Source organism: Scyliorhinus torazame, chromosome 21, assembly GCF_047496885.1.
Source record: "Scyliorhinus torazame isolate Kashiwa2021f chromosome 21, sScyTor2.1, whole genome shotgun sequence".
NCBI lineage: Eukaryota > Metazoa > Chordata > Chondrichthyes > Carcharhiniformes > Scyliorhinidae > Scyliorhinus > Scyliorhinus torazame.
This window is the reverse complement of record NC_092727.1, coordinates 71,634,422-71,652,475: the sequence shown is the minus strand read 5'-3', so window position 1 is coordinate 71,652,475 and position 18,054 is coordinate 71,634,422. Positions and strand designations below refer to the sequence as shown.

At 50.4% G+C, this 18,054-nt stretch overlaps 1 protein-coding gene across 1 annotated transcript in view; it reads left to right on the top strand.

The window, feature by feature from the left end:
• limd2 (LIM domain containing 2) overlaps nt 1-16,305 on the top strand; it is a 96,044-nt gene extending 79,739 nt beyond the window's left edge. Inside the window, exons 3-5 of the mRNA XM_072486937.1 lie at nt 7,267-7,403; nt 9,571-9,720; nt 14,788-16,305. Coding sequence (XP_072343038.1) covers nt 7,267-7,403; nt 9,571-9,720; nt 14,788-14,839 — 339 coding nt within the window. The 3' untranslated portion in view covers nt 14,840-16,305. The remainder of the gene's footprint in view (nt 1-7,266; nt 7,404-9,570; nt 9,721-14,787) is intronic.
• Nucleotides 16,306-18,054: the final 1,749 nt, after the last annotated feature.

The following is an 18,054-nucleotide window of genomic DNA, read 5'->3' as shown; positions in this document are numbered from 1 at the left end:
AAAAGCAGGGATGTACTTCTGAAGCTTTATAAAGCATTAGTTAGGCCCCATTTAGAATACTGTGAGCAATCTTGGGCCCCACACCTCAGGAAGGACATACTGGCACTGGAGCGGGTCCAGCGGAGATTCACACGGATGATCCCAGGAATGGTAGGCCTAACATACGATGAACGTCTGAGGATCCTGGGATTATATTCATTGGAGTTTAGGAGGTTGAGGGGAGGTATAATAGAAACTTACAAGATAATGAATGGCTTAGATAGGGTGGATGTAGGGAAGTTGTTTCCATTAGCATGGGAGACTAGGACCCGGGGGCACAGCCTTAGAATAAAAGGGAGTCACTTTAGAACAGAGAAGAGGAGAAATTTCTTCAGCCAGAGAGTGGTGGGTCTGTGGAATTCATTGCCACAGAGGGCGGTGGAGGCCGGGACGTTGAGTGTCTTTAAGACAGAAGTTGATAAATTCTTGATTTCCCGAGGAATTAAGGGCTATGGAGAGAGAGCGGGTAAATGGAGTTGAAATCAGCCATGATTGAATGGTGGCGTGGACTCGATGGGCCGAATGGCCTTACTTCCACTCCTACGTCTTATGGTCTAAATTGATGCGACCATCAATCCACACGAGACGGAGAGTTTTTTTTTAAAAATTTTATTCAAATTTTCACAAAATAACAACAACAAAATACAGAAAGAAAAGGCCCCCCCCCCCTCCATATACATAAATAATAAATTAACAGCCTTCATCAACACAAATGCAAAAATACACACCCTCTCAAGAGAAACAAACCAACTGCCCCCCCCCCCCCCCTCACCGGGTTGCTGCCGCTGCTGACCACCTTCTAACGTTCTGCCAGGAAGTCTAGGAACGGTTGCCACCGCCTGAAGAACCCTTGTACCGATCCCCTTAAGGCGAATTTCACTCTTTCCAATTTAATAAACCCCGCCACACCGCTGATCCAGGATTCCAAGCTTGGGGGCCTCGCATCCTTCCACTGAAGAAGAATCCTTCGCCGGGCTACCAGGGACGCAAAGGACAGAATACCTGCCCCTTTCGCCTCCTGCACTTCCGGCTCCTCTGCCACCCCAAATATTGTGAGCCCCCAGCCCGGCTTGACCCTGGTACCTACCACCCTCGACACCGTCCTCGCTACACCCTTCCAAAAGTCCTCCAGCGCTGGGCAAGCCCAGAACATGTGGGTATGATTTGATGGGCTCCCTGAGCACCTAACACACCTGTCCTCGCACCCAAAGAACCGGCTTATCCGTGCCCCGGTCATGTGAGCCCTATGCAGCACCTTAAATTGTATGAGGCTGAGCCTCGCGCAAGAGGAGCAAGAGTTCACCCTCCCCAGGGCACCCGCCCACATCCCCTCGCCAATCTCCTCACCCAACCCCTCCTCCCACTTACTCTTTAGCTCCTCCACCGAGGCCCCCTCCTCCTCCTGCATCACCTGATACGTTGCCGAGATCCTCCCCTCTCCAACCCACACCCCCGACAGCACCCTGTCCTGGACCCCACGTGGCGGCAACAGTGGGAACTCCACCACCTGCCGCCGAACAAACGCCCTTACCTGCATATATCTGAAGGTGTTCCCGGGGGGAGCCCAAACTTCTCCTCCAGCTCTCCCAGGCTTACGAACTTCCCGTCCACAAACAGGTCCCCCATCCTTCTAATACCTACCCTGTGCCAGCTCAGAAACCCTCCGTCCATCCTCCCCAGGACAAATCGGTGGTTCCCCCGAATCGGGGACCACACCGAGGCCCCCGCCTCCCCCCTGTGTCGTCTCCATTGCCCCCAAATTTTGAGGGTAGTCACCACCACCGTGCTCGTGGTATACCTCGTTGGAGGAAGCGGCAGTGGCACCGTCACCAGCTCCTCCAGGCTCGTGCCCACACAGGACGCCATCTCCAGCCTCTTCCATGCCGCCTCATCCCCCTCCATCACCCACTTATGCACCATCGCCACGTTGGCGGCCCAATAATACCCACAGAGGTCAGGCAGCGCCAACAAACCCCCCCCCCATCCCTGCACCGCTCCAGGAACACCCTTCTCACCCTCGGCGTCATCTGCGCCCACACAAACCCCATAATGCTCCTGTTAACCCGCCTGAAGAAGGCCCTAGGGATCAGGATGGGGAGGCATTGGAACAGGAACAAAAACCTCGGGAGCACCATCATTTTAACTGACTGCACCCTACCCGCCAGGGAGAGTGGCAGCACGTCCCACCTCTTAAACTCCTCCTCCATCTGCTCCACCAGTCTTGTGAAGTTAAGCTTATGTCGGGCCCCCCAACTCCTAGCCACCTGGACCCCCAAGTAACTGAAACTCCTCTCCGCCCTTTTTAGCGGGAGCTCACCAATCCCCCTCTCCTGGTCCCTCGGGTGCACTACGAACAACTCGCTCTTCCCCATATTAAGCTTGTACCCGGAGAAATCTCCAAACTCCCTAAGGATCCTCATCACCTCCGGCATTCTCCCCAACGGGTCCGCCACATACAGCAGCAAATCCTCCGCAGAGAACGACACCCGATGCTCCTCCCCACCCCGCACCAGCCCCTCCAGTTCCTCGACTCCCTCAACGCCATGGCCAGGGGTTCAATCGCCAGTGCAAAGACCAGGGGGGACAGGGGACATCCCTGCCTCGACCCCCGGTGTAGCCGGAAATACTCTGACCTTCTGTTCGTGGCCACACTCGCCACCGGGGCCTCATACAGCAGCCTCGCCCACCTGGCGAACCCCTCCCCGAACCCGAACCTTTTCAACACCTCCCACAGGTACCCCCACTCCACCCTATCAAAGGCCTTCTCCGCATCTATCGCCGCCACTACCTCCGCCTCCCCTTCCATCGCCGGCATCATTATAACATTCAAGAGCCTCCGTACATTAGTATTCAACTGCTTCCCTTTCACGAACCTTGTCTGATCCTCGTGTATGACCTGCAGCACACAGTCCTCTATCCTCAAGGCCAAAATCTTTGCCAGCAACTTTGCATCTACATTTAAGAGTGAGATCGGCCTATATGACCCACACTGTAGGGGATCCTTGTCCTGCTTCAGGATCAGGGAAATCAGCGCTCTAGACATCGTCGGGGGCAGGGCCCCCCTTCCCTTGCCTCGTTGAAGGTCCTTACCAACAGCGGGCCCAGCAGGTCGGCATACCTCTTGTAAAATTCAACCGGGAGCCATCCGGCCCCGGTGCCTTCCCAGCCTGCATGTTCCCTATCCCTTTGACCAACTCCTCACCCAGCCGGCGCCCCCAACCCCGCCACCTGCCATTCCTCCTCGGAAACCCCAGCCGGTCCAGGAAGCGACCCATCCCTCCCTCTTCTAGTGGGGGCTCAGATCGGTACAGTTCCTCATAGAAGTCCCTGAAGACTCCATTGATACCCACCGCAGTTCGCATCGTGTTCCCTCCTCCATCCCGAACACCCCCGATCTCCCTAGCTGCCTCTCGCTTCCAAAGCTGGTGCGCCAGCATCCGGCTCGCCTTTTCTCCGTATTCATATACCGTCCCCTGCGCCTTCCTCCACTGCGCCTCCGCCTTCCTGGTGGTCAACAAATCAAACTCAGCCTGGAGGCTACTCCACTCCCTAAGCAATCCCTCCTCCGGGGCCTCCGCGTACTTCCTATCCACCCTCACCATCTCCCCTACCAACCTCTTCCTCTCTCTCCTCTCCCCCCTCTCCTTGTGTGCCCTAATGGAGATCAGCTCTCCTCTGACCACTGCCTTTAGCGCCTCCCAGACTACCCCTACTTGCACCTCCCCATTGTCATGAGCCTCCAGGTATCTCTCTATACACTTCCGGACCCGCCCGCTCACCTCCTCGTCCGCCAGCAACCCCACCTCTAGGCGCCACAGCGGGCGCTGGTCCCTCTCCTCCCCCAACTCGAGGTCCACCCAGTGCGGAGCATGATCAGAAATGGCTATCGCCGAGTACTCCGTATCCTCCACCCTTGGAATCAGCGCCCTGCTCATGACAAAAATGTCAGTCCGGGAGTCGGCCTTGTGGACATGGGAGAAGAATGAAAATTCCCTGGCCCCCGGCCTCGCAAACCTCCACGGACCCACCCTTCCCATCTGGTCCATGAACCCCCTCAGCACCTTGGCCGCCGCCGGCCTCCTGCCCGTCCTAGACCTAGAAAGATACAATGCCGGGTCCAGCGCCGTGTTGAAATCTTCCCCCATTATCAGGCCTCCTGTCTCCAGGTCCGGAATCCGGCCCAGCATACGCCGCATGAACCCCACATCGTCCCAATTTGGGGCATATACATTGACCAACACCACCCGCTCCCCCTGCAGCTTGCCACTTACCATCACATACCTACCACCATTGTCTGCAACAATGCTCGACACCTCGAACGACACTCTCTTCCCCACCAAGATCTCACCCCCCCCCGATTTTTTTGCACGCAAATCCGAATGAAACACCTGCCCTACCCACCCCTTTCTCAACCTTACCTGATCCGCCACCCTCAGGTGCGTCTCCTGAAGCATGGCCACATACGTTTTCAGCCCCTTCAGGTGCGCGAACACCCGGGCCCGCTTGACCGGCCCATTCAGTCCCCTTACATTCCAGGTTATCAGCCGGATCAGGGGGCTACTCACCCCCCTCCCCGACTAGCCATAGCCCTTCCTCGGCCAGCCACGTGCCTGCGCCCCCTGCACGACCCGTTCCCCACAGCGGCAGACCCCCGCCCCGACCTCCTCTACCAACTCCAGCTCCCCCTTGGCCATTCCAGCAGCAACACGGTCGTCCCCCCCCCCCCCCCACCCCCCAGCTAGGTCCCCCCCTAGCTGCATTGCTCTCCCCATTGCACCCCCATAAGTCTGCTGACCCCGGCCACTCCCACCGCTCCATCGACCCCCCCAAATGTGGAACTTCCCCTCCCCCTTGTCCATTCCACTCCCAGCACGGGAGAAAAAGCCCGCGCTTCCCAGCTCCGGCCCCGCCCCTTCAGCCCTAAACGCGGGAAAAAGACACTCGCCTGGCCCCGCCTCCCCTGGCACAGCACCCTTTCCAGGCCCGGTCCCACTACCCCAACTCAGGCCTCTCCCCCACCGCCCCCCGCGGGGCCCCATCTCCCCTACCGACCATCAACCCCCCCCAAGCAGTTTACCTACCGCCCGCCCCCCCCCCCTCCCCCCCCACGAGCCCACCCGGCGGACCTAATCAAAACAATGCCCAATCAACCCCCAAAAAACAAAGAACCCCCCCTCGAAACACAACCAAACAATCCCCAACCATCCCTCCACTGCGACACCTCATCATCGACCCTTAGTCTCAGTCCAGTTTTTCGGCCTGAACAAAGGCCCACGCCTCCGGGGACTCAAAATATTGGTGTCGATCCTTATAGGTGACCCACAGACGGCTGCAGCATACCGAACTTCACCCCCTTCCTGTGCAGCACTGCCTTCGCCCGGTTGTAACCGGCCCTCTTCTTCGCCACCTCCGCGCTCTAATCCTGGTAGTTCCGGACCTCCCCGTTCTCCCACCTGCTGCTCCGCTCCTTCTTGGCCCACCTTAACACACACTCTCAATCAGCAAACCAGTGGAACCGCATCAGCACCGCCCGCGACGGCTCGCTGGCCATGGGCCTCCTCGCCAGCACTCGGTGGGCCCCCTCCAGCTCCAAGGGCCCCTGAAAGGCCTCCGCTCCCATCAGCGAATTCAGCATGGTGACCACGTAAGCCCTCACGTCCAATCCCTCCAGCCCGTCCGGGAGACCCAGGATCCGCAGGTTTTTCCGCCTCGACCGGTTCTCCATCTCCTCGTACCTCGCCTGCCATTTCTTGTGGAGCGCCTCGTGCACCTCCACCTTCACCGCCAGGCTCAGGATCTCGTCCTCGTTCTCCGAGACCTTCTGCTGGACCTCCCGGATCGCCGCCCCTTCGGCCGTCTGGGACTCCAGCAGCTTATCGATTGAAGCCTTCATTGGCTCCAGCAGCTCTGCTTTCAGTTCCTTAAAACAGTGCTGGAGAAGCTCCTGCTGCTCTTGCGCCCACTGCCTCCACGCTGCCTGGTCTCCGCCCGCCGCCATCTTGGTCCTCCTCCCTCGCACCTTTTTTTGCTTCAATGCCACTTTTTTTAACCGCCCCACTCCTGGTCCAATCCATACACTATCGGGGGAATGTTGCTGTCCCCTTCCCACACCGGGAAACGTCGAACAAGCGCCGTTACGGGCCCTAAAAAGAGCCCAAACGTCCGTTTTTAGCGGGAGCTGCCGAACGTGCGACTTAGCTCCGCATAGCCGCAACCGGAAGTCCACGAGACGGAGAGTTGAAGTGAACAGTGGTTTTAATCAGCTAGAACTGTACCTGCCTGCGACTGCTCTGTCCTGAGTGCCGCCTACAGGCTGCAGATCTATATACCTCCCCCGAGGGGGTGGAGCCAGAGGCGGAGCCCACAAGCGCACCAACATAATACAATATAATGTAATGTAATACAATGGTGGGCCATAGGCGGAGCCCACAAGGGCATCAACATAATACAATGTAATGTAATGTAATACAATGGTGAATGGTAGCAGTAATACATTCACCACATGGAGTTTGCACTGTTTGCGTGGGTTTCCTCCGGGTGCTCCAGTTTCCTCCCACAGTCCAAAGATGTGCAGGTCAGGTGGATTGCCCCTTAGTGTCCAAAGCTTGGGTGGGGTTTCGGGGTTGCAGGAATAGGTGGGGGAGAAGGCCTAAGTATGGCTCTCGGTCAGAAGGCCGGTACAGACTCGTTGGGCCGAATGCCTTCATTCTGCACTGTAGGGATTCTGTGATTCATTGCTCTTGGTTACAATGTTTCAGTCAGTGACTGAGGGAGAGTGCAAGGTGGAGAGTGCAAGGTAAGCTTCTGAAACCCAGCTTACTTCCAGCCAACAAGCTTGTCCTGTGAGTTAGAATTCTCCTCATTAGCTACCATCGCACAGAAATGCGCAGCAGTGAGATTGAACGGCAATCTCACTTTATTAGAGTGATTCTGAGAATGGCACTGATTGGTGACCATCTCTGGAAGCGCCGAGTGTGCAGCCCAGGGATTCCACCTCTAAAGTGAATGTTTATATATCTCATGCTCAGGCCTTCCAAGATTAGCTCCCTCACTGTAGATCCACCATCATCACATCGCAAAGCCACCCTTGCCATTCCAACATTCAATGGAGGGAACTGAGGATTTCTCAGTCGATTAACAGTTACTTTTTCTGTGGGAATTTGCCACTGAGTTTCACTTTCCACAAAGGCTTCTGACTAACAGGGTGCACTCTCTTTTACATTCCAGGCTTTTTTGCGGACTGTGTCAAAGGAGCTCTGTGCTTCTTGCAATAAGACAGTGTACCCAATGGAACGATTGGTTGCTGATAAGTTGGTTTTCCACACCACCTGTTTTTGCTGCAAACATTGCAAAGCTAAACTGAGGTAAGATACAAATCCAAATTCTCATTAAACTCTGCCGTTCAGCTCCTCTGACCGCTCAGATGTTTACATCAGTGAGCAGCTGAACCATTTAGACCCTAGGTCTCTGCTGAGTTAAATAAATTATAATTGGCCTCATCATCCAAGAGGTGTGGCGGGGCATGGCAGCCAACTGCTAATCACTAATCAACGATTCCTGGTGAATGTGCTGGGGATTGGAGTGCCTGTCATAATCAAATAGCTTCTCTGTCTAATTTCACAATTGAACTTTGACCATTTGAGTGAGGTGCCTGCATTCATGGAACTATTATCAGCAAAACCGAATGACTTCAGGATAGGAATAGAGAAAAGTTGGAGCAAAGCTAACAGAAGAAGTAGTCACAGGCTCTGTTCCCGGTAGCTACTGGGCCCAGCAATGACCTACATTAACAGGTTACAGGGTGCTTGCAGATTATTAATGATGTGATGAAAAATGATTTGTGAATTAATGATCTGGCAATGTTTCAGGATGGAAAAGGTAATGAATGATATCCAAATTAATAAATACTTACAATTTTCAAATTAAGTGGTTAGCACTGTTGCCTCACAGTGCCAGGGACCCGGTTTCAATTCCACCCTTGGGTGACTGTGTAGAGTTTGCACGTTCTCCCTGTGACTGCGTGGGTTCCTCCGGGTGCTCTAGTTTCCTCCCACAGTCCAAAGATGCGCAGGTTAGGTGGATTGGCCATGGTTAAAATTGCCCCTTCGTGTCTAAAGGCTAGGCGGGGCTACGGGGTTAGGGTGGGGGCGTGGGTGTAGACTCGATGGGCCAATGGCTTCCTTCAGCACTGCAGGGATTCTATGAAACCTAAGACATTTGAAACACATGTAGTTTAGGCTGTCTCATCCTTAGCATGCTTGCTATTTGAGTAATCTTCATTATTTTCCTCTCCTAGTTCCATTCCTATCCCCGCCGGAAAGCAGGGACACGCCAGTTATTGCCAGACCTTAGTCAGAGCCCTTTTGTAACTGACAAGAGGGAGTAGTTCCAACTCTTGTCTATGGCTTTCCCTCCATTCTGTTAGCTGGCTACCTTCAGCAGTAGTCCCTGTGACCTGCAACCCTTGGCCGTCTACGGCCTGAATATTATCTGAATTTAGGTCGATGGTATGTGTCTCCCAAGGGTACGTGTGTACTCCTGTGTCAGCCAAACAGAAACACGACAGTTGGATGTGGATTCATCGACTGCTTGGTATGGAGACTCATAACCATGGTGAGGGTGTGTGTAATCTAGAATATACACTGTACAATTTTTGGAAGGATGTGTAATGCCTGTCCCAATCTCCATTGGCCAGTGGAGAACAAGGAGAGTCGCCAAACATTGGGAAAGGTCCATAACGACAGTGATGAGCAACATGGGTTGAAAACCCATTGAGAACCATCATCCTGGAAATCACTGTGATTGATGCCATAGGTGGGAGGTGGTGGTGTAGTGGTATTGTCACTAGACTAGTAATCCAGAGACCCAGGGTAAAGCTTTGAGGTCCCGGCTTCAAAACCCGCCATGGCAGATGGTGAAATTTGAATTCAATAACAGAAATCTGGAATTAAGTCTAATGATGACTATGAAAGCATTGCCGATTGTCGTGAAAACCCACCTGGTTCACTAATGTCCTTCAGCGAAGAAAATCTCCTGTCCTTACCCAGTCTGGCCTACATGTGACTCCAGACCCACACAGTGATGTGGTTGACTCTTAACTGCCTCCCTCTGAAATGGCCTAGCAAGCCACTCAGTTCAAGGGCAATGAGGGATGGGCGACAAATACTGGCCCGGCCAACGACGCCCATATCCCAAGGACGAATAAAAAAAATGTTTACTGCATCAAATTCCTCTCTTTGCTCCATGGACAGAAACACACTTCACAGTAAGTGCTCACAGGATAAAATGGCCTGCAGCAACTTCCAGACAGTAGAGATGGTTCATGCTCTTGGACCTGATTAATATTGCTGCTGCCAAGTCGCAGTATGAAGTCTGACCTCTTCACACTCCTTGGTACTGAAAATTCTAGTCATGAGTGAGATAAAACATAATGGGTAGCACTGTACTTTGATTATTTAATACACATATATCCCTGCATGATGGCCAAAGTCTTTGATTTATATAGTATCTTGTATCCCTTTGTCCCCTCAGTTTGGGAAGCTACGCGGCACTCCAGGGTGAGTTTTACTGCAAGCCTCACTTCCAACAGTTGTTCAAGAGCAAAGGGAATTATGATGAGGGCTTCGGTCGCAAACAGCACAAGGAACTGTGGCAGCAGAAGGCGGCAGAGAGTGACTCCAAGTAAGCACGCTGCCATTGTTGGGGAAGGAGCAGCTGGTTAGCAGCGAGCAAAGCGTGAAGCACTGACACCGTGTCTCTCTTTACCTTGGGACATAGCAGCTGCAATTCCTCGATCAGCTTTAAATAGTGTGTAATTTAGGGGCCATTGCTAACATGGGGGAAGGATTGCTGTTGTCACTGTGTGCAGCCACATCATAAAAAGGGTCATTTGGATCTTCTCTGGTCAGAATTTCCAAGACAAATCGTATACGCACAAAGTGTTACAAATAGAAACCAGAGATTACCTTGGTGACTGGACTTCAAATATTGCTCCCAAGCGTTAATCTCTGGTACTAACACACCTCACCATTCTGATTTAGGATTCATCCACCAATGGGGCAACAGTGCTAGGAACAGCCCGCTGCAAACCGTCATGCCACACAAATCAAACTGGGACTAAGAAATAAAAGTGAAACTAGAATGGTGTTGCCTGGGCTTCATGGGCCAGATTACCTGAGACCATGAATTATCCATGGCCACATAACTTGTGTTATACACAGTAACCACAGCAATTCTTCCTTCTGCACATTGCTATGTCTTTGGATTGATAGCCCACCTAGTGGGAACAGTTTGCAATTGCACAATATACTCTCAATAATATATACCTTCTTAAAACAGGGTGGCTTTGCCACAGTGAAGTGGTTGTGCCCGATACCGTAACTGAGCTTTACACAAAAGGAATGTGAAGACACAATGCCACCTATTAGTCCACTGTGACACATTTATCTTTTAGTAATTACAGGTTTCAGTAAGAACCATGGCAATCATGGTGCACCACTTGCACAGCTTGCTACACTGTAAACTTTCCTCACAATCAAGAGGGTAGTGCTCCCAACACGACTGTGTTCAAATCCAAATCCGTTTGCCCAATTTTTTCTCAAAACAGACCAGGTCTGAAAACAGTTGCAGTACCACAAACTCCATCAGAATGATCATATATTTTAATCAGATAACTAGACATTGGTTCGAAATGTCTGACATTTACACTGTTACATATATGCTTACAAGTCAGAGAGAGCATGTACATCATTGCAACCACTACAGAGAGCACAGATCTCCTTGCTACAGAGATATTCTATACCTTCTATACCCACCAGAAAACAGTTAGAGGTCAGTACAGACCGCTTCCCAGAAGGAGGAGGTCAATGCTGCTTCCCCCACATGGAGTTTGGTGCTGCTCCCTGGGGAAGGGCCCGTCCCCTCCCCCATTGAGACAAGTGACCACTCTCCCCCAGTGGGCTCAGTGAACTCCCCTCCCCATTGAGGAGGTCAGTGAACCCCTTCCCCTAATGAAGTCAGTGACCCCCTCCTCCATTGAGGAAGTCAGTGACCCCCTCCCCCATTGAGGAAGTCAATGACCCCCCTCCCCCATTGAGGAAGTCAGTGACCCCCCTCCCCCGTTGATAAGGTCAGTGATCCCCCTCCCCATTGAGGAAATCAGTGAACCACCCCCCCCATTGAGGAAGTCAGTGACCCCCTCCCCCATTGAGGAAGTCAGTGACCCCCTCCCCATTGAGGAAGTCAGTGACCCCCTCCCCCATTGGGGAAGTCAGTGACCCCTTCCCCCATTGAGAAAGTCAGTGACGCCCCTCTCCATTGAGGAAATCAGTGAACCCCCCCCATGGAGGAAGTCAGTGACCCCCTCCCCCATTGAGGAAGTCAGTGACCCCCTCCCCCATTGAGGAAGTCAGTGACCCCTCCCCCATTGAGGAAGTCAGTGACCCCCCTCCCCCATTGGGGAAATCAGTGACCCCCCTCCCCCATTGGGGAAGTCAGTGACCCCCTCCTCCATTGGGAAAGTCAGTGACCCCCCTCCCCATTGAGGAAATCAGTGAACCAACCCCCATTGAGGAAGTCAGTGACCCCCTCCCCCATTGAGGAAGTCAGTGGCCCCCTCCCCCGTTGATAAAGTCAGTGACCCCCCTCCCCATTGAGGAAATCAGTGAACCACCCCCCCCATGGAGGAAGTCAGTGACCCCCTCCCCCATTGAGGAAGTCAGTGACCCCCTCCCCCATTGAGGAAGTCAGTGACCCCTCCCCCATTGAGGAAGTCAGTGACCCCCCTCCCCCATTGGGGAAATCAGTGACCCCCCTCCCACATTGGGGAAGTCAGTGACCCCCTCCTCCATTGGGAAAGTCAGTGACCCCCCTCCCCATTGAGGAAATCAGTGAACCAACCCCCATTGAGGAAGTCAGTGACCCCCTCCCCCAGTGAGGAAATCAGTGAACCACCTCCAGTTGAGGAGGTCAGTGACTCCCCCTCCCCCATTGACGTCAGTTACCCACCCTCTATCATTGACGTCAGTTACCCACCCTCCCCCATTGAGGTCAATGACCCCCTCCCCCATTAAGGTGGTCAGTGACCCCCTCCCCATTGAGGAAATCGGTGATCCCCCTCATTGAGGTCAGTGACCTCTCTCCCCCATCAAGGTGGTCCGTCACTCTCTCCTCCCCCAGTTGAGGTGGTCAGTGACCTCCGCAATGAGGTCAGTAACTCCCCCATTGAGGAGGTCAGTGACCCCACTTACCCATTGAGGTCAAAGAGCCCCCTCCCCAGTGAGGTCACTGACCCCCCCCCCCCCCCCCCACCCCCCCCACCCCCACCCCCCACCCCCGTCCACCTCCATTTCCACTGTAACTGTTTAAATTTCTTGCTGGCTCTGTTTTTTCCTCTAGATACTGGCTTAATTTCTGGAAAACTTGCATGTGATTTAATTGCGTGGAATTCAGTGTGTTTATTGTCGCATTGTGATATCACTGAATTTCAGGAGTGGTCTCAGGCCCAGGTCCAGCAGGTGGAATCCAATTTTTTTTCAACTGAAACTGTGCCTCAGTAATGGGTTGAATGTTAAGAATAATATTTTGGTACTTGAATGTTTAATATGCGTGTACCTATGCATTTTATATTATGGTTCATCAGTCACAGATCGTTTCCGGGTTTCGTTTAAAGATTCAGCAGCCTTTTGTAAACTATTGATATACTGCTCCAGCCCAGCATTCCACCCAAAATAAAACTGTACCAATCACTCTCTCTGATCAAGAATAAAGATTACTCTGTACTAACAAGTGCAGTGACCAGGGGCATGAGGCCTGGACTGACGTAACAGTGATTAACAGATGCCTCTGGTTTGCTTTGTGTATTCAACAAAATTATCATCCCATCTCACTGTCCCTTCCCCTTTACTCCCCAGCTGAATGAGCAGACAGACAACATACACCCAGCTCCCTGCTGCCCTGTAAAGGCAGAAAGTCAGAAGTAGCTGAAGTGACTTACACTTTCACTGGCCACAATCTGCCCTGTAATGCCATTGAGATTCAAATGCCTGGATACATGAGGTGCAAGTGTGCGCAGGCTGTCCCGCGTTTGAGAGACACAAACTGATTACTTGGAGCTACAGGGTGCTGGCTGGATAGGTAAAGCTACAAAACCATACAAAGGCCACCAGAAGAGGGATGGGGGCATTTTCTTTCACTGTCCCTTGTGCGTTATCCCATCTGGAGTCAGCCTCATTGTCTGAAATCCTACAGCATGTATATTTTTAAACCACCCTCTTGAGGACCACAGTGGATTCCATGCCCACAATGAGCTATTAACTTGCCTCATTTCACGATGCCTCCCTCTTGCTAGTGTGGAACTCGGGTTGCCAATCAAATTAAGCTTCACTATCCATTTCTATCTATTTCAATCAGGGAGCAGTTACGTGAAGCTTAATCACAATTGTTAAAGCACTGTGTGCACCCACCCACCCCCATTTAAATGCATCCATACTCACATACATTCCCATCAAAATTGGTGCAACCTGCTTTCCTGTTAGCTTGTCAAGTTCTTAAACTTGCATTTCTACTTTGGAGGGAGAAGCATATTGCCCACCCAGCGTCACTCCACCTCCCCCCAACCCAACCCTCTTGACATTTGCCCAATCAACAGGCTGCCCTGTGATGCCATCGAGATCATAAACTTACTTACCTCTATCTCTGAATATTTTCTTCCCTATTTGGCTTTGCGTGTATTTCTGTGTGCCCAACTGGGAGGCCAGCCAGGGACAGGCAATAAACATTAGCCTTGCCAGTAACGGCCATGTCATGAAAATGGCGGGGGGAGGGATTAAATTAGGACAAATCATGAGTAAGAAAGACAAGTATGAATATGAATTGGAGGAGTCCTAATTTTAATTCAAGTGCAAGATCAAATTCATACAAATAAAATAATAATAATTCTTAAATTCATAATCAGGAGTTTCACTGACAATATATTCTGAAGTTTGTAGATTTTAATCTGTTGGGAACTCCAGTTGGAACCTGACTTGTCAGTTACATTGCAACTTTTTAATTGGTGTGCATCCAAAACCACGTCACATTTACATGTACTCGTAGAACTGCAGCCTGAGACAGAACTTTCATACCAGGATTAGCCAATGGAATTGGTAGCCGTTTTACACCTTCCCCACCATATCATAGAATCACTACAGTGCAAAATGAGGCCATTTGGCAAATCGAGTCTGCAGCAACCCTCTGATAGAGCACCCTACCTAGGCCCACTCCCCACCCAATCCCCTTAACCTAACCTGCATATCCCTGGACACTAAGCACAATTTAGTGTGGGCAATCCACCAAACCTGCACATCTTTAGTGTGTGGGAGGAAACTGGAGCACCCAAAGAAAAATTCACACAGACACAGGGAGAACGTTTAAACTCCACGCAGTCAGCAAGGAGAACGTTAAAGCTCCACACAGTCACCAAGGCCGGAATTGAACCCAGGTCCGTGACAATAGGAAAAGGAGCTCTTTAAGCCATTCAATCACATCATGGCTGATCTGTACCTCTATTTCAATGCATCTGTTCTTTTCACCAAATCACACAATATTCTTAAGTAGTGTAAGTTTATCAATCTCGGTTTTGAAAATCTCAATGGCCCCAGAATCCAGCCTTTTGAATGAATTCCATGACCCTTTGTTTGAAGAAATTTGTCCTTATTTCATGTCTAAACGATCAAGCTCTAATTTTAGGATTATACCTTCTTGTTCCAGATTCTCCACCAGAGCACATAGCTTCTTTATATCTACCCCACAAAACCCATAATCATTTTAAACACAAGTTACAGTCACCAACATGAAAAGTTATGTCAAGCTCTCACAGATCAAGATTAATGCAACCTGGAAACTGGGATTTTAAAAATGTGATGTAATTTTGAGGAAAATCTATACTGCATGCGTAAATCTATGATCAGCATTTCAGGACCTGATGATGTATGATGTCTTCCCAAAGTGAAACATTTCAAGTGCTGTTTTGTAATGGTTGCATGCATTTAATATTTGACGGATCTTTTCCCTTAGACACTTGTAATCATCTTACTGAGAGATGTGGGGCTATGATCCCCTGGTACCCAATTCTACTGGATCTAATCCGTATTGGAATTAGTAATAAGTCCGAATTAAATATCATTAAATACAATAACCACACATTGGACAGCTCTGATACAGCACATCAAGGATAGACTGGGCATTGTTTAACACACACTGTGAAATTATTGCTAAGAAATAGACAGAGCATTGATGGGTGCCATTGTAGCAATTGGTCCTCAGAGTTGCCAAGTTGATGGCGAAACCTGATCGGTGATCAATATCTGCTGAGTGCAGCTAGATGTGGACATTGGACAAGGATGGGATGGGACTTGATATGGGGGCCAAAACAGCCTGCCAGCAGTCAGCATCTAAGAAAGTCCCACTGAAGGCTGTAACACCCCCAGAATTGTATGGGTTGACTCCTTCAGGAGGGGAGTAAGGAACAAAAGGAAAATAAATTTTAGCTACTTACTGATCTCACATGTTTCACTCATGGTCAGACAGAAACAAGTCAATTTCCCCAGTACACAGCAATCAAACAACAATTAATGAGGCATTATCTACGATACATTTAGGAAATAATCCCACATTGTACATATTAAATGTGAAAACCTCAATACACTCAGGATACATTTAGTGTTAATGGACCATTACATACTGCATGCATTTACTGCTATCCCTTGAGACACGAGTGTGGGTTGTCAATATACGTTGCACATATTGGTGTGAAAGGAGTAATACAGTAACATTTTGTTTTTTGTAATTTTTGATTTTCTTCCTCTGGAGTACTTTGCTTTTGTAAATGTGAAGGGAGGTTGTGCAGTTCAGAGTGTGACCATGTCTCACTTTGCATGCTGGCTACATACTGTTGACATAGTACAATTGACACAGCTGCCCTCCTACCTGAAATTGTGTTGTTCAAACTTGATGCATAAGTACATGTTGTAAAACAATTCACTGATGCATTTCTCACTCTCCATATCCTGCAGAGAGCTGTCACTGTCTGGTTACTGCATTTACAACTTATTGTTACGCAGCAGCTATCCCTTGATGCACAGGCCTTATAAATATTGTATGTTTGTACCTTTTTTACTGTTTGTATATCTCTGATCACGACTGTTAAAAGTGCTGCTTTTGAATCTGTGATTACACCTCTGCTTTACAAATGTTAAAGTTTTTGACATTAAAATATCCATTGTGTAACTCTCTGTACAACATGCTTAAAAAAAAAAGGAGGGAGGCTGAAGCTCCATCAGTCCCTATATCTGTCTTGGTTTCTTTGGTTCCATTTGACTGAATGTTAATGTCCAAAAAAGGATTGCACAAAATGTATTGTCTTTTCTGATTAACGGTTGGGTTTTAAAATCGAGTTGCAGGAAGTCACCACCAGGGGCTGACCCGCCACTTGTATATTTCACATCAGCAGCTCAGCTTGTGAAACATGCTGGGCTCTATATTAGTACAGAGCATTTAATTACATCATGGATGATCTGCCTACTCCATTTATTCGCCTGAGCTCTCGCTTTGCCGAACAAAATCTATTGGACTCGTCTATGAGGCTTCAATCGACCCAGCCACAGTCTTTTAAGGAAGAAAGTTCCAGATTTTTGCTACCCTTTCTGTGAAAAAGCGCCTAACTCTAATTTTAAGATTGTACCCTCTTGTTCTTCTTTGCCCCAATGGAGGAAGTAATATTTTGTATCTACCTTACCAAATACTTTTAATATTATTTTTTAAATTATTTTTATTCAAATTTTTTATCAAAACATAATTTTTTGCATAACCATTAACAACAGCTAACATAAAATAAATGTAACAATTCCCCCCCTCCCCTCCGGGTTGTTGCTGCTGCTGAACTTTACTGCTCTCCTAGAAAGTCGAGGAACGGCTGCCACCTCCGAGAGAACCTCTCGAGGACCCTCTCAAGGCAAACTTGATTTTTTTCGAGACTGAGAAACCCAGCCATGTCACCAATCCAGGTCTCCACATTCGGGGGTTTCGAGTCCCTCCACATTAAAAGGATCCGTCTCCGGGCTACCAGGGAGGCAAAGGCCAATACCTCGGCCTCTTTCGCTTCCTGAACTCCCAGATCGTTTGACACACCAAAGATCACTATCTCTGGACTCAGCACCACCCTCGTGTCCAAGATCTTGGACATTACCTTCGCAAATCCCTGTCAGAATCCTTTAAGAGCCGGGCATGCCCAGACTATATGGACATGATCTGCAGGGCTTCCCACACATCTCACATATTTATCCTCAACCCCAAAGAGCTTGCTCATCCTGGTTGCCGTCATGTGTGCCCGGTGGACCACCTTAAACTAGATTAAGCTAAGCCTGGCACATGATGACCATGCGTCCGCCCACAAGCATGCATCCAGCTCCTCCTCCCATTTTCCCTTAAACTCCTCCACTGGGGCTTCCTCCGCCTCCTGAAGTTCCCGGTAGATGTCAGATACCTTCCCCTCCCCTACCCAGGCGCCGGACCCTATCCTGTATCCCGCGCGGGGGTAGCAACGGAAATGTCACCACCTGTATTTTGAGGAAGGCGCGTACCTGAAGGTATCTGAAAGTGCTTCCAGGGGGCAAACTGAATTTCTCCTCAAGCGCTTTCAGGCTGGGAAAGGTCCCGTCCACAAACAAGTCCCCCATCCTTTTAATGCCTGCCCTATGCCAGATTTGGAACCCTCCGCCAATCTTGTCCGGGACAAATCAGTGATTGTTGCGTATCGGGGTCCAAACTGAAGCTCTCTCCATCCCCCTGTCTTCTCCACTGACCCCAGATCTTTAATGCCGCCACCACCACCGGACTAGAGGAGTAGCGGGCCGTCGAGAACGGCAGAGGTGCCGTTACAAGTACCCCTAGGTTGGCACCTTTGCATGAGGCCACCTCTAACCGCTCCCACGTCGACCCCTCCCCCAATACCCATTTCCTAATCGTGGCTATGTTAGC